The sequence below is a fragment of the Ascidia mentula genome, chromosome 5 (genome assembly GCF_947561715.1).
Source record: "Ascidia mentula chromosome 5, kaAscMent1.1, whole genome shotgun sequence".
NCBI classification, from domain to species: domain Eukaryota; kingdom Metazoa; phylum Chordata; class Ascidiacea; order Phlebobranchia; family Ascidiidae; genus Ascidia; species Ascidia mentula.
Window position 1 is genome coordinate 14076148 of NC_138570.1, and position 15585 is coordinate 14091732.

The 15585-nt window shown below is 33.9% G+C and overlaps 2 protein-coding genes across 2 annotated transcripts; one reads left to right on the forward strand and one right to left on the reverse strand.

Annotated features, from left to right (window-relative positions):
• The first annotated feature begins 579 nt into the window (after positions 1-579).
• Positions 580-6112, forward strand: LOC145904090 (protein LTV1 homolog). Its single transcript, XM_082992325.1, has 13 exons — positions 580-843; positions 918-982; positions 1563-1656; positions 2689-2830; positions 3274-3423; positions 3672-3792; positions 3880-4063; positions 4415-4542; positions 4736-4866; positions 5151-5203; positions 5259-5324; positions 5397-5525; positions 5975-6112. Exons 1-13 carry the CDS (start codon positions 841-843, stop codon positions 6086-6088), a joined length of 1380 nt encoding a protein of 459 aa, XP_082848451.1. The 5' UTR covers positions 580-840; the 3' UTR covers positions 6089-6112.
• On the reverse strand, positions 6083-15216 carry LOC145904086 (uncharacterized). Its single transcript, XM_082992321.1, has 22 exons — positions 15202-15216; positions 14954-15140; positions 13996-14086; positions 13782-13910; positions 13380-13450; positions 13147-13297; positions 12602-12752; positions 12079-12157; positions 11708-11841; positions 11110-11359; positions 10834-10970; positions 10584-10714; positions 10269-10321; positions 10086-10194; positions 9887-10002; positions 9685-9798; positions 8800-8945; positions 8197-8282; positions 8012-8138; positions 7532-7628; positions 7152-7256; positions 6083-6232 (listed from the first exon to the last, which is right to left on the reverse strand). Exons 2-22 carry the CDS (start codon positions 15104-15106, stop codon positions 6083-6085), a joined length of 2580 nt encoding a protein of 859 aa, XP_082848447.1. The 5' UTR covers positions 15107-15140; positions 15202-15216.
• Positions 15217-15585: the final 369 nt, after the last annotated feature.

The window sequence follows — 15585 nt, forward strand, 5'->3', positions numbered from 1 at the left end:
CTTATTAATGTTCCAGTGATGTGTTGCTGCTACGTTTACAAACTAGAATTGCCTGTCAATAGACTACTATGTACAATTGCAAGAACATCCTAAATTCATTGGCTGCATCAAAATCAAGATGGACAAAATAATAAAAAAAAAACGCATTCATGTCATAGCAAAAAGCAGATTTTGCAATAATCTACATACGGTATTTATTCGATAGTAAGCCGCGTCTTATGAAGTATTTCCTGTGATTTGTGTGGTTACTTTTTTTATAAATGACACACCGAATTTGTCGGTCGCTTTGTGTTTCGTTAATATTCACCCTAGCCTGTTCTTGTGTTTTTATCGCAATAGGAGGTTATCGAGTAAATTCTTTGACACTGTTTTTTTTGCGTTTGTAATGGTTTAGACCAATTTTTGGTCATAATTTTTTCTTGAAACTTTCACACTGCCAGTTGCCATTGGAATATTCAATGCGGGCAACCTAAGATTTCTATGGGTACACATGTTGATGAATGTTTTCTCGGGAAAATACTACTACACCGGGTCACCAAATTTTTACCAAACTTGATCCACTCGTAAGTCTGTGTAAAACAGAAATCTGTGCGAATTTTAATTATTAGGTGTAAACAGGGCCACCACCTGTTATTCTTGTTTACAAATTTGTGTTGAAATACTACACGAAATCGTAACGTTAATATTCGCACAGATTTGTATGTTACATAGGCTTATATGTGGATCAAGTTTGGAAAAAGCTTTGTGACCCGGTGTAAAAGTATCTTCCGTTTTCTAGCTGCATTTGACAAATAGCGTTGCTGAAAGTGTCTGAAGCTTTTCGTACTATCTTCTACAAACATGGTAAATGATTTGTCACTTTTCCATTGTTTGGAGTTAAAACGCTGATGTCAGTAAAATACATTTTTTCTTTTAAGCCACATCGGAACAAAAAGCCTTTCATCGACAAAAAGAAATCTGTCACCTTCCAACTGGTCCATAGGTAAATTTTTTTGAATGGTTTCTTCTGCATATGGATTGTTCGACTATGAACTGGGTTGCCGTCGATCTTGAACGTAATTTAAGGACGACTAAACCGATCATGATTTTCATTTAATGATGCTACCTGCTACGGTATCCCAATTTCATTTGCAATGTTGTGGGAATGTCGAATGTTAATGCATTAGCTAAGTTTTATTGCGAGGATTATGGTTAATTTTTGCAAATATTTTTTCAATTTGGGGCTGTGTCAGCCTGTCAGATATCTCTTGAAATGCTGAGTAGCTTCTGCAAGTTACAGTTCTGTAAGTTTTGTCTATGTGCAGGGTGGCCATGCAATTTCTAAGCTTATTCATGACCTTTTTTTTAGGCATTGTGAGCTATATTTACCACAAGTAACCTTTTACTATGTTTTATCTCAACCAACATTAATTGCAGGACTTGCCAGCGAAATCCGTTTGCTATTTTCACATTATGTCTAAAAATGTAGTCATCATATGAAAATTTTTCTCACATTGAGAAAAGGGTTTCCGAGCTTGGTTACACAAACATAATTCTAAATAGGCTGTATTTTAATGTTTCAGGAGTCAGAAAGACCCCCTAGCAGCTGATGAAGATGCACCACAAAGAGTTCTTTATCAGATGAGTGAAAAACAAGTGGATGCCATCACAAATGAGGTTTTTGTTTCCTCTTTAATTTTTTAAACCTGATTTTTTGTGAAAAACAAATGAGTCCAAATCACAAGAAAAGGTATAATACATGCAATATACTATGTTAATATAAAAGTTATTTGATTTCCTTGAGTTATATGTATATTCTAATTCTCTTATTACATGCATTGAAAAATTTGTCTTCGCATTTGATGTCAACAAATGTTTTTTGAAATGATTGAGATGTGCATTACATTCTATTCAAAATAAAGGGGTAACTAGGGGACACCACCATCACAATAAAACTATGATTTCCATTCCAACTTTATCTTATGTATGTGGTAAACTGGAAGCCTCCCAGTAGTTAAAAATACCATGTATTGTTACTTCTGTGCAATACTGATAAAAAATATTTTTTATAAGAGGGAAATAGGTACTGTAATTAGTTTATTTTCAACAGTGTTTTACTGATTTGAAATTTCATTTTGGAAACATTGGCCGGTCAAGCCCTGAAGATTTTAATGAAGGCTAACTCAAACCTCTGTCTAGTCTATCCTCTCAAAAAAAAAGTTTCCAATAATTACCTCTTGCACATTTTTTTATTCATGTTTAATTATTGGTCACTGACATCATGCATTGATATCATAGTACCAACTGTTTTGAACAGTTTTAATTAGGAGTATACAAAATATAGGGATCAGCACAAATGATTGTAAACCTGTTTTGAATTCACCAGAAACAGCATTTATTTGGCAAGTTTGGCACACTACCCCATATGTGTCCAATCATTACCCCGGTTTATGGGGTAATAGTAGGACAGTAAAAAGTTGAAAAATCTGCCAACTTCTCAACAGCTTGATGCTTTCAATTTGGATCACAGCAGTGATGTATGGTTTTACCCAACACGAAGCAAAACAAAATAACTAGATATTTATGTGAAATTATGCAACGTTTTCAAAAACGTCCATTAATTGTCCTGTTTGACTATGCGTAAGTGCGTATGAATAAATGCAAAAATACAATAACAAAGTTTTCATTTGTGAAACATTTTCATAAAAGGCCCCGAAAGAGCGTGAGCAAAGGTGGAGTGCACAACACACACATGGCATTGGATTTGATGATGATTATGACTACATGCAACATCTCAGAGAAACGTCAGAACAGGACAAAGCTATCCTTGTGCCAAAATATGAAAGAAGGAGTGAGTTGAATCTCTGCAATACAGTGCTTTGTGTTTCAAACTCTTGCACCCTTTTGGATTTGCCTATGTCTAAAACTAAAAGCATATACTACTTTTACTGATATTTCTGTTACACATAGTTAGGGGAAAATATTGTCCTTTAAAGAATATAGTGTCCTGCCTGTGCACATTTAAAAACTTTAAGCGTGTTTTACATATGCTTCTTACAAATGCTTCAAAAATATTACTTGAAAACCCAACTTTCATGTTGGTAACGCTTGGAGTGTGTTTGATCTGGCTTGCCTATGATCCCACTGTTATTGTTATGTAATTGCTGTAATCAAGTAAGGACCTTGGTTGTGGGCTGTGGGGTGATACTGCTTTGGCATACAAAAGTACATGCATTGAGTCTACATCACCTTTTTATTACTGTTGAGTTTGAAGTAATAAAATTGATCTTTTAGTGAACTTGGAGCCAGTGTCTGAAAACTTTGACGAAGAGTTTGTTGATGTAACCAAGGATAACGAGACAATATTAAGACTTCCTTCAGTTGTGTTTGGTTCAAAGACTGAAGAAAAAGTTGGAATGTTACACAGAGCAATGCCACCAAAAGGTTTTTTTTAAATATTTTTTTAGTATTGTCAAACTTTATTTGTTCATTGAAAGCTCCTTGCATGACTGAAATATTTTGATATGCTATTTTACTCAATGTCATTGTAAACATATAGTATGTTTATTACTACACTAACAGTTTAATTATTCATTTTACAAAATTTTATTTAGTGAATAATTTTTGTGATGTTTCTTTATTGAATGTGTGCAAACATGTTCTATGAAGAGTTATAAAATTCAAATTTTTAGGTCCGCAACCAAGTTGGGATCCAGATATTGTTGCTGGATTGGAAGAAGACTTTGATTATGATGACCCAGACAATATTCTGGATGATGATTTTATAGTACAGGCATCACAAGTACCAGAATTGTATGTCAACTAAGTGCCAAAGTTTCATTTTGTTTTAGATCTGTTTTACATTATTTAATAATGTCTGTATAATTTGTGTTTCCTCAGCGAACCTACATCTGACAGTGAGGGGGAAATTGCAAGTGATTTTGAAACCATTTCTTCCAATGAGGATGACGAAAATTACTTTTCTGATGAGGAGACCAAGTCACGCTTCACTAGTTATTCCATGACCTCATCCGTCATGCGAAGAAACGAGAATCTTAGCCACTTGGATGACAGATTTGAAAAGGTACTGAAGGAAGCAAAATGGTTCACTGGTCTCAAACCTGTTCATTGTACAAAAAATTAACTTCCTGATGTCTTGTATCAAATACTCTGTAACATGAGATGCATTGTTTAAGGCAACTCCAGGCTGGGCCACTGTTTTGACCTATTACGTCTCATCAGTACTGCTGGTGATGTTTTTTACGCTAAACACTACACTGAAACCCAACCAATAATGCTATCAGGCTCTGTGTCACTGCATTGACGAGACCTGATCTGTCAAAATAGTGGCCATGTCTGCAACTCATTTACAACATATCAATGACTCCATTGTTTACATACGAAATACATCAATATATGTGTCTCTTCTCTGCAGTTTTTTGAAACATATGATGATGATTGCATCGGTGATTTGTGTCAAGTTGATATTGATGGTGTAATTTCAGTGGATGATGTGGACCGGAAGGCAGAAATTAAAATGTTGTTGGGCATCAAAGAAGAAAGGTTTGTCAACTGATATCAGTTTATGATAATAGTCAAATGTTTTTTGCCGTTTTGAGTTAATGGTTTAGTTTTGCACTTTGCAGTAAGCCATTGCTTTTGAATTTTATAAATTTCTCTTGAATTTTGTTGATTTTTTTGTGATCTTTATCAACAAATTTTTGTGTTTTGTTAATTGTGTATAAACCAAATGTAGGGAGTCAGATGAGGAAGTAGACAAGGAAAAATGTGTAGTTTATGATGAAGACACAAGCAACAGCAATGATGTAATGGAAATTATTGTGAAAGAAGAACCCAGAGAAAAGTGGGATTGTGAATCAATATTAAGTATGTTCATAGTTGTCTTGTAGGATTCACAATGATTTAGCATGTTTTTTTTTGCATCAGTGTTACTTTACCACCATATCTATGAACCACAAGACCTGAAATTCTTACAGTAGGGTGGAGCCCTGAAATGATTTTGAGTTAATACTGATGCAAAATTATAGAACTATAGTTGGCCAATAATCTGTAATTTTATGTGACATCGCATCCAAAAGTAAAAATATCCACAATATTGTTTTCTGCTGAATTATAATTTATAAATACTAAGTGTTTTGTTTTAATTTTAGGCACTTACTCTACATTATACAACCATCCAAGGCTAATTGAAGAGCCAACAAGGGTTAGTAATTTTTTTGATGCAAATTTGTTCTTAGTAAAACTTTAATATTGTGTAGAAAATAAAATTATCAGACAAGACTGGAATGCCAGTGGAACCAAAACAAAGACTCAACAGAAAACAGGTTGTTTTAAAATATTCTGATACTTAATTTGTATTCAAAGAATTTGCCACTTATATTACACTTATTTTCAAGTTAAAAGCATTAGAAGATGCAACCGCAAGTGATCGTCAGGCTGCCCCCGTCATTGTCCATACAAGAAGAAAAGATGAATCTAAGGAAGAAAAAAATTTGAGGAAAAAAGCTGTTAAAGAAGCTAGAAAGGTTTAAAGAATTTTCAGTTAACTTTCTTCATTAATAAATAGGTCATTTTAGCGTACACATAGATAGGTCATCTCATCATACCAATTCTCATCTGAATTAGTTTCTGTTGAGACTTCGGCCAAACAGAAAGTGTGCTACCAGACAGTTTATGGAACACTGTAAAGTTATTTTGAATTCATTGTAAAATTTAATCACTGGTTGAATTTTCCTCACTAGTGCTGTTAAATGTCATCAAAAATGAGTTAAAAATATTGTCGATATCCTATGGGGCTCTCGGTTTTACGTCTATGTAAAATGTAACTTTATATTTAGCGATAAATTACATCATTATCCTTAGTTAAAAAGATGATCACCCATTCTCTTAACCCGATGGCTGTTGCTCTAGCAGTTACAATTTTAATAGTTTGTATCAAGTAAACAACAACAACGATTTATTGTGTTTGAACAAGGAACGTCGACAAGAGAAAAAGGCAACGAAGAAAGCCTTCCAAGCGGAAAAAGTTCGACAAAATAAGGAAGTCTTAAACATTCAACAAAACCTAAAAGGAATAAAGGTTTCATGACGTTGGTGCTTGTAACCACTCCATGGCTGCCTGATGAACGCGGTTGGTTGCGGTTCCATCGATCTGTGACTTGAGGAATAAGGATATATTGTCGATGGCAATGTCGAGTCCGTTTTGAACGTTCGTCATCATGTCCGTGTTTTTCTAGAAGTTTCGAAACAAGCACGATTAAATTTGTGAAATAAAATGCAGCCGTTCGGTGAAACAGAAATGCTACTTTGCAAGTTTTTTAGTCTAACAGGAGGGCAATACCAACTGTACCAACAAGTAAGGGTAAAACCAGCGGTCATTGTGAGCCGGTCGTTACAGTAAACAAAATCTTATCGGTACGGCGTTCCGTTAAGAGATTTTAACGGTTGGTATGTCCAAAATAGTTTTGACAAACTTTTGTGAATTTCTGCACTTATTTAAGAAATCTATACGAAAACACAATGGATTTTTGTTCGTGAAAATTCGATTCTGTAATAATTTATTTTACCTTTGGCATCAGTTAGAACCACTATACGTTCTGTTACGTAACGGTTATGAATAAATATGCTTTTAAAGCTATAGACATTTGACACAACATTCAAATTTCACATTATGCTTTGTTTCATAACAACATTTACACCAGAGAAAAGGTTTTACATGCGGTAATTTTCCCCCAAAATCCATAAAACGCCCATAAAAGACTTCCTAAATTACCCTTCTCAACTAAAGACAGTTTTTCAAACAAATAATTCATTTGTTGTGTAAGCTGCAGACAGATGGCTGTTTTGACCTAAAAGGTTTCATCAGAGCAGTTGGTGTTTTTTCCGTAAGGTTGCACTTAGTTTGGTGCCCAACGGATGACGGTGATTGTATAGTTAACACAAAGTGGAAGTCTTTGCTTGGCCGTTTGGTCAACAAAGTCGTCTGAAAGTCACACCAGCTGCACTGAGGAGACCTTTTAGGTCGAAACAGTGGCCATCTGTCTGCAGCTTACACAATTCATATTATTGGCTCCACTTTGCTTATCAAATAATTCATGTTGATCAAAAAATAAAAATACACTTAGCATTGTGTGCAGTTTGTTCATACTTACACTCGATTGAACATAAAACTTCGTAAGTCCGGCTTTGTTAAATTCGCCTCTGTCGTGATAATATTGCTTCAAAGCGTTGTTTAACTTCTCTTGAAGTTTGAGCAGCTGTGACAGAAAATATCATTTTACAGCAGTCATGCAAGCTATGTTGATTCGGCAGTTTAAATGCTCTTTTTAAAAAGGAAATAGACAATCTTATCAGGACCTACCCTGAAAAAATGCAAAAACCATGCTTAACGTACAGTATAGTCTGGTGTACAAGTTTATAGCAATAGAAAGTGCACCATCGCCATACCCACAACACTGAATCTAAGTAATCTTCAAATTGACATCAGACGACATTCATATCTTCGCACATTAACATGTGGTTAGTAGTATACCTGCTTGTGGTCTTTAATACTTGATTCCATTTTCACTTTAATATCGTACATGCTCATAAACCGATTCTTCAAGTCAATGTGTTCGCTCTGTAGCTCCCTACATTTTAATATCGGGTGTAAAGACGTCTAACTGGCTGTAATTGACTAAATAACGTTTAAATAATTTTTTACTTTGTCTCGACAATTTTCCATTGTTTGCTGACTACGTAAAATAAGGAGTCCAAATGTAATTTGTTCAAGCTTAATGGAAGTATTTCTTAACAGGTAAAACAATTTATCCCAATGTGAATAATTCTTTTCCTATAGTTTGCATAATGAACATTAATGCACAAGTGCTTGCACGTGCACCGTATTTCTTAATAAACACATGTTTTATCGTAGAGCATTACTTTTAAAACATTGGTAACGCTTTAAGTTAGTCAACCTGCTGCATGCCAAAAGTTTAGTTTTTTTACATAGACTTTTGCAAAAATTGCCCACCTGTACTTTTGAGCTACTTTTGCATTGGACTCAAGTTCGAGTGCAACATTTTGTTCAAGTTGTTCTTTCACTTTGGTGCGCTCAGACATCAATTGTTCGTGCAGTTTTTCCCTATTGTTTAATCTCGCTGGAAGGCAAAAATTTAGGCGTAAACCATGGCTGTGTAAAATATGGAAAAACTTTACCAGTTGCCTCTTCAACTTTCTTCTGTAGTTTTTTGTTGGTGTTTTCGCCGGTTTCAAGTTGAATTTGGAGCTCATTTAGTTCTTCCCTGAAAACATTTTTATCCGCATAATAAGTTAACTCTGTATTTTTCTGTTTTACAAACTCATAAAGATGTATGTAGGATAATCCAACACAGGGTCACACAACACAAACAGTGACATGGGGGTGATGTCTTAAAATGTGCTTGCAAAAAAGATTGATTGGACTTGTTTGATTTAAAGCAACATACAATTAAAGGACCACACTTTTCAAAATAATTTTGGGTTAATGGCTTGCTAAATTGGGCATGTGCGTGTTGTGCACCACTAATCTACCATGATAAAAACTGATGCTATGGTATTTCAACAATCCTCATATGAAAACCAAATGCTGTTGCTAGTAATTGAACACTCTTCTGCGTAATCAGACTCCTGTATGGATTTCACTAACATCTCTGTTTGTCCATATCAGAGAAGTAACTATTGGTCTGTATTTATCATTAGGGATGTTGCACATTACAGATTTTCAAAAAAATTTCCGATTCTGTTTTTATTTAAAAAGGCATAATACAGTAATTCTTCCACCTTAATTTTTTAATGTTGGCCTCTGCCGTGTTGATTCTCTTCTGCATTGCGTTTTGTGAAACAGTCATGTCTTTTAACTTCTGGTTCATCTGAGATTCTTCAAATTCCATTTCCTTAATCGATGTCTTCAACTGCAATTGCTCTTCCTGCAAAATCAAAATAACAGACTATGATTTTCAAACTGTGAACAGTTTCTCTCCTCTGCATTAAACAATAACTAATATTTGGGAGTACATTGGTTTTACTTCGCTTCGTTGCTAAGGTGTTTGTCAACTGAAAAGGCTACAAACCAGAAGAGCTTTTGAATTGACCGCACATCAGGCCTGACAGCGTCAGCACCCAACTGGATAAACCAACTGCATTTACATCACAGTGTGAAAAATAACCTAGATGGAATGTTTTATTGTAATTCGCCAAGGATTTTCTAGTAATTATTGACGGGATTCATACGTTACACCAAAAAAAATATGAAACGTCTATTTAAGTAAACAGCTGTGCTTGCTTTGATGTTCGATGCGTTGAGAAGTGTTTACCACATAGCACAGTTCGGAAAATAACATTGGGATTTTAGTTTTGTTTACTGCTTTGAAAATAATAGCATGGAAAACAACACATTTTACCAAATATTAACAAACAATTCCAGACGTGTTTGAATAAATACATGTTACACGCTTTGTCGCAACCATTTATAATTAAATTGAACAGTTATTGAATTAAGTTCACCACCAACAATATAAATTTAACATAACTATTTAATGGGCTAAATGCGATTAGTAGCAGCTCTTTGCATGTGGAATTGCAAATATTTTTCCAATTTATTTTTTGATCAAGAACTTTTATTGGGTAAATATGGCAAAAATTTAAGAATTGAATCACGCAACACACCTGCAGTTTTCTTTCAATCGGCTGTATTTCGTTTTTCTTGGCGGTGAGGTCTGTTTCTGTGGACTCATGTTCTGCATTTACAGCTTTCAGACGTTGCTCCAAGTCATTTACAGTCTGTCAAAAGCAAAATGTGTTAACTGCATGACTTGGACCCACATATAGATTGGTCTTGCACTATTTGCCTTAGTGAACAGGTACCTACTTGTAAAGATTTTTCATGTTCCTCCTGAAGTCTTTTCACTTCTTTTGAAACTTTGGCCACCGCATTCTGGGTTTCCTCCAACGTTTTCTCAATTTTTATTTTCTTTTTAACGTTGTCTGTCAAACAAAAGTATGTGTACATCTCCAGGGTGGAAATAACGTGCTATAGATTGCAATGGTAAAGCTGCCATGATCAGCACCTGTTTTTCCTTTAAGCAGTGCAGCTGTATTATGTTGTCGCTTTGACTCAAGAGCAGTTCTTTGTCTCATTTCTTCATTCACATGCTTCCTCAGACTTTCAGAAGATGACTAAAAAAGTAAACATAACAATTTTGTTTACCAGGATTTTAAAAACTAAAATATACTTTCAAATTTAATCTTACTTTAAGTGCATCTTCTAGTGCTTGTGATTTTATTTCCTCCTTCTCAAGTTGTGCTGTGAATACATATATTTAAATATTTTTTGTTTTTACCAATTTTTTGTTTGGCTTATAGAAAGTGTGCATAGCAACCACAACTATATTTTTAGCCATTTACCAAGTTTATCTTGATACAGTCCATTCATTGTGAATGCTGTGAGGAAATCTTATTATGTTACTTTGCCAATTTTTGTGATACTGTGTTAGATCTTGTTAAAGCATACCCTGTAAACTTTCAGTACCTTAAAAGGACATAAAATTGGTAAAACAAAATGTTACTTTTTAGTTCAAGGTTGATCATTGTAATGTTTGTTACTTCGTCGCTTGCGCTCTTTAATTGTACTTCACATCTCTCTCGTTCCTTGATGTATCTTGCAATTTCACGTTCTGCTTTTGCCACAGACTTATCACTGCAAGCATAGAAAATCTACTTTTACTAATGCTCCCAGAAGCAATTTATCAATTATAAGATTGATTTTTTATTTCTATTCTTTGCCAGGAGATGGTTGCCGTAAGTGATTAAACTGACCAAGATTTAACTTCCTCATTCATGTCTTCAATGTCATATTTCATGTCACGGTTGGTTTCCTGTAGTTGCCGTAGTGATCGTAGGCTATCCTTATACTGACTTTCCAGGTCACTGATTTTTGCTCGCATTTCTTGATGCTTAAAGTATGCAAAAACATAACAAGTAAAAATGACACAAAAACTTCTCTTTTCCTATCAACAATTTTTAGAATTTCATGTAATATATTTATCAAGAATATACAGTAACATTTAGGGCAACAAGAAAACACATGTTTACCATCTGATCCATGTCATTTTCTAGAATTGTTTTTTGCTTGGTGACCTCGCCAGTTTCAAATTCAACTTGTTTGACTTCATCCTGAAGCTCCTCAATTCTATAAACTTCTTTTTGTTCCATTTCACGAAGTTCATCTGTCTTTTTCTCCAATGCCGTCAGTTCATCACCTTGATTTGACAACTTTTCCCGGCTTTGCTCTGCTTTCTTTTGGTAGGCTTGGTACATTGCTTCAGAATGATGCAGATCTTTCCTATAAGGTTGTGGTATAATAAGGTGTAAATGTATTTTTGGTATGATCAAGATATATATTTATGAACTTAATTGTTGACACAAAATACTTCAGATTGTTGTCGGCTAGTTTATTGCAAATAATATAAGAAACGAATTTACCTGTTTGGGCATCATCTGTTTCCGCAAATATGACACCAATCTGAGCATTTTGTTTAAACAATTAAATACCTATCACAACGGAATAACTGCAATTGAAATATACATAAACCATGGGCAAATTTAGCTACAATTAGGGAACTAGTTACATTGATGAATATTACATAGTATGTGGTGTTCTTCAACTATGTTAATACTTAAAGATACCAACTTCAACATTTTCAGCTGCCCACGAACAGCATCTAGATCCTGACTTGTTTTCTGTCGTTCGCGCTCAGCTGTTTCCAATGCTTCTTGGTATTTGTCCTCTGCTTGATCGAGTACAATTTTTGCATCAGACAATTCCTACATAGTTTAAAGTTCAGTAAAATATTTAGCTTTTCTTTAGTTATGTTTTTCTGTCAGAAACTGATGTTTTTTAATGTTTTTAAAAAGTAAAATCTGCCATTTTCAAGTATTTTTTGTAGTTTTAAAGTAAAGAGAGATTTAAATTAAACGTAATAACCACATAGATTTGCCGTAATTGTACAATTAATTTAGTCACTAAATCACTTTCATAAACTCAATGACATCACTGCTCACATTGTCTGTTGTTTTTTGCATAGACTTTATTTTCTTCATTGCTTCCTTTTCCATTGTCAGCTTTTCTTCCACAAGAGGGCTGCATGAATCAACAAAATACACTAAAACTTTTCACAAAAGTTAATGCTGTCTAGGCTAAAAGCTGTGTAGTCAACTGAATTAAAAATCTCATGACCTTTCTGCCAACTATGGTATAACAGTATATGATAATTAAATTAGGCCATTGTCCACAAATTGAACAAACAACAGAGTGGGTGGGATTTAAACCTTTTGTAGTATTTTTTTTTCAAAAACAAGGCAACAATGAAATACTTGTTTGATAATGTACAGTTAATGACATAATAAACCCTTGACTAAGTTTGTCATTATATTTGATAAACAAAAGTATATTTCAGACAGTATCTATTACATTACCACAAAAATGCCCATCAGCAGGTTAAACAAAGTACATTTCCTGTGAAAATATGTGACATACATGCCTAATAAATGTTCATTTTTGAAAAGTTTATTTATATATACCCACCAGTGTTTTTTCACAAAATTAATATCTTCTTTGAGGTTGTCATTAAGTACTTGTGCTGCAGTAACACGTTCCTTGCTTCTCTCCAATTGGCGCTCAGTGTATGAAACATGCCACTGTAATTCACTAATATCAAATGCGCAGGCAGCATGCTCTGCAAAATAAATTTGAATTTATGTTTCTTGTTCTGCCATGCCATGTCATGTTATACTAGAGCACTTTGGTAAGGAAACTAAAAAAAAATTGTTGAAGAAATAAGAAAATTAAAAAAATACTTCAATCCCTGGAAATAGCTCTAAGGCCTTAAACTGGAGGATAAGAATCATTCCACTATTATTTGTTTATTTTATATTCATGACAAAATTAGTTTGCAATCAAGTTACAGAGGTTTGCAATGTTTATAATTTATTAGAACCTGTCCTTCTGGTACAATTAAACATAAGTTTTTATTTATAGATGTTTTGCATACAAATCCATCAAGTTTCATGTTTATATCCATTTATTTTGTTAAAGAAAGAATCCAGAAATTTTGGACAAAGGAATTGAACCTTTTTGCACTGCCATTGGAAGTTGCATCATTCTTCTTTGAGACATAATATCAATCTTCCATTTCAGGTTTCTTAGTCGATTACGTTCAATTTCAAGTGCTTTTACTGTTGCAGTTCGATCATTTTCCAGTCTTTGAAGAAGGTCTGCCACCTTTACATTGGAGTAACACAAAGTTTAACATTATGGGAAGGAAAAAACAGATATATTACTTTTGTGTGAAACACAATACTACCTGGTTAAAGACTTCTTGGGGAGGAATTTGGTTTTTAAACATTTTCTTGTCAGATATATCTTTACTTTCATCTATTAAACACAAAACAGTTAATGGTTTAGTCTATAGTACTTTGGACCTTATACAACTTGTATTAAACGTCATTATCATCTTTAAAAAAAAATATTAAAATTTTTAGCAAAATTATTAGTCTTTAGTCTGAAAATACCAACCATTCTAACTAGCATATTGGCACATGTTGTTTTATTTTTAAATGTTTCTGAAACAATTTCATGACCTTAAACCAAAAAAGATCAAGTAGAATGTTGATTTTGTCAGTTTATGGTACAAATTTGTAAACACTAAAAGATGTATTTAATGTGTAGTGTAGTTACATTATATATATGATGTGTATGTTTTCACCTCGTACAACCCCTGATCCTCGTACACTTATACCTTTCTCACTAATTATATCAGAGTCAGCTTCACCGGTTGGAGAGTATTCCATGATTGGAGTAAGAAATCGCAAAGTCTGCTTCTTCTGTGATTTATCTTTGAACACAAGTCTTTTAAAAAGCCTGAATCAGAACTTTTATTTTTGTTTCTACATACAGGCAGAAAGTGTTAAAAATTTTACCTTGACCCTGTGGCTTAAGAATAGAATGTGCCATCTTGTCCTGTTTCGTCTCTGGTATGACATCTTTAATGCAACTTTCTTGAAGCATGCGCTAACAAACATAAAAATGTGTAAGGTTCACCAGCATCACAACCAAGGTGTTGCATGTAACGCTTCTGCGTTTCCGAAAAATGCGTAAATGATAATATTCTGCACTATTAAGTTTTGTGTGGAAACGTGTTGCATCATTTGGTTTTTACAAATCACTTTCACAAGTCAACATAAAAATATTTTCTAACTTACTACACCCCAACATCAAATTTGTGCTAATAAACTCCTCAGTGAAAAAATGATACCTGTGAGACTTGAAATAACGTCCACAGGACAGTTTGAAGAACAAGATATGTTGATTTGTAAAATTTTGGCGACAATCCATGCATGAGTAGGTAATAATATAAACACCATACATAAAAGTTCACACAATCCACAAAAACTGCAAAAATCATCTGCACCAATTACAAACTTTACAATCTGGTCCATGGGTACCATTAAAACCATTAAGGTTATGATATCCACAGAAAATCACAATTGACTACATGATGGCCAGATTTAAAAGTAATTTGTTCAGATGGAACTCTTGTATGGGAATCTCCTGACAGTATTTTTGCAACAAAGACTTGGTATATGATGTTTTAACAAGTTATATAAGAGCAAACTTAAGTCCTTTGTTTTTGTGCAGTATTTTTTTGGGGGGTGAATATATGTATTTGACTGGTGATGGGTTGTGACTATGGCCACATCATACATTAGTAGACAGAAATCAAACAAAACTAATAACTTATTTAAACTTAATATAAAAAATAATGAAACTATTGCCATCATAATGGGATAATGCTAAAAAAATGAGCAAGCTACATATAAGAGCAAATTTTATTTCCAACTATTTGCACGTTCATTAAACGAGATTTGTTTTACTTACTTTTATTCGCTCAAGATGAAAAAGTGCTTTCTTCACGCATGGTGAAGGAGTATTTACCATTTCACAACTCCGTCTTTTCTGCAAAATCGGTTTTCCGTCACCAGTTTTGGGGACCACAGAGTGGTTGTATGGTACAAGAGTTGTATCTGGCATACTTTTCTATAAAGGTTGTCCAGGCTTCATAAGACTTAATGAAATAAATTCGGTTTTAATGTGAAGAAACACGATTTATGTTTTGACACACATACCCAGTTGACAGAACCGCTACAATTACTTTGCTACAGCTGTGTATTTCATGGCAACCAAACTCTTTATTGCCACCTAACGAAGTAAAAGCAGTATGGTTCGTCCAGTTTTATTTATTTCGAGACTTTCTTAATCGATTTTTTTTTCAACATCATTGTTTTTATATTTCGCCCGATCATAATAACAGGAAGATCTATAAACGTTTTTGAAATGCTGTTGTTCAATGGTTTGGTTTGTTTATTTGGGTGACAGGCTACGTTGTGCTCATTGTGGTAATATATGCTATCAAAAGATGATGTGTACGGCAATAACATAAATTATTCAACATTTTTGCGTTAGATTCTTGACTTTTTCCTTTCTGTTTTTCCTTTTTGGCAGTTTTGGTA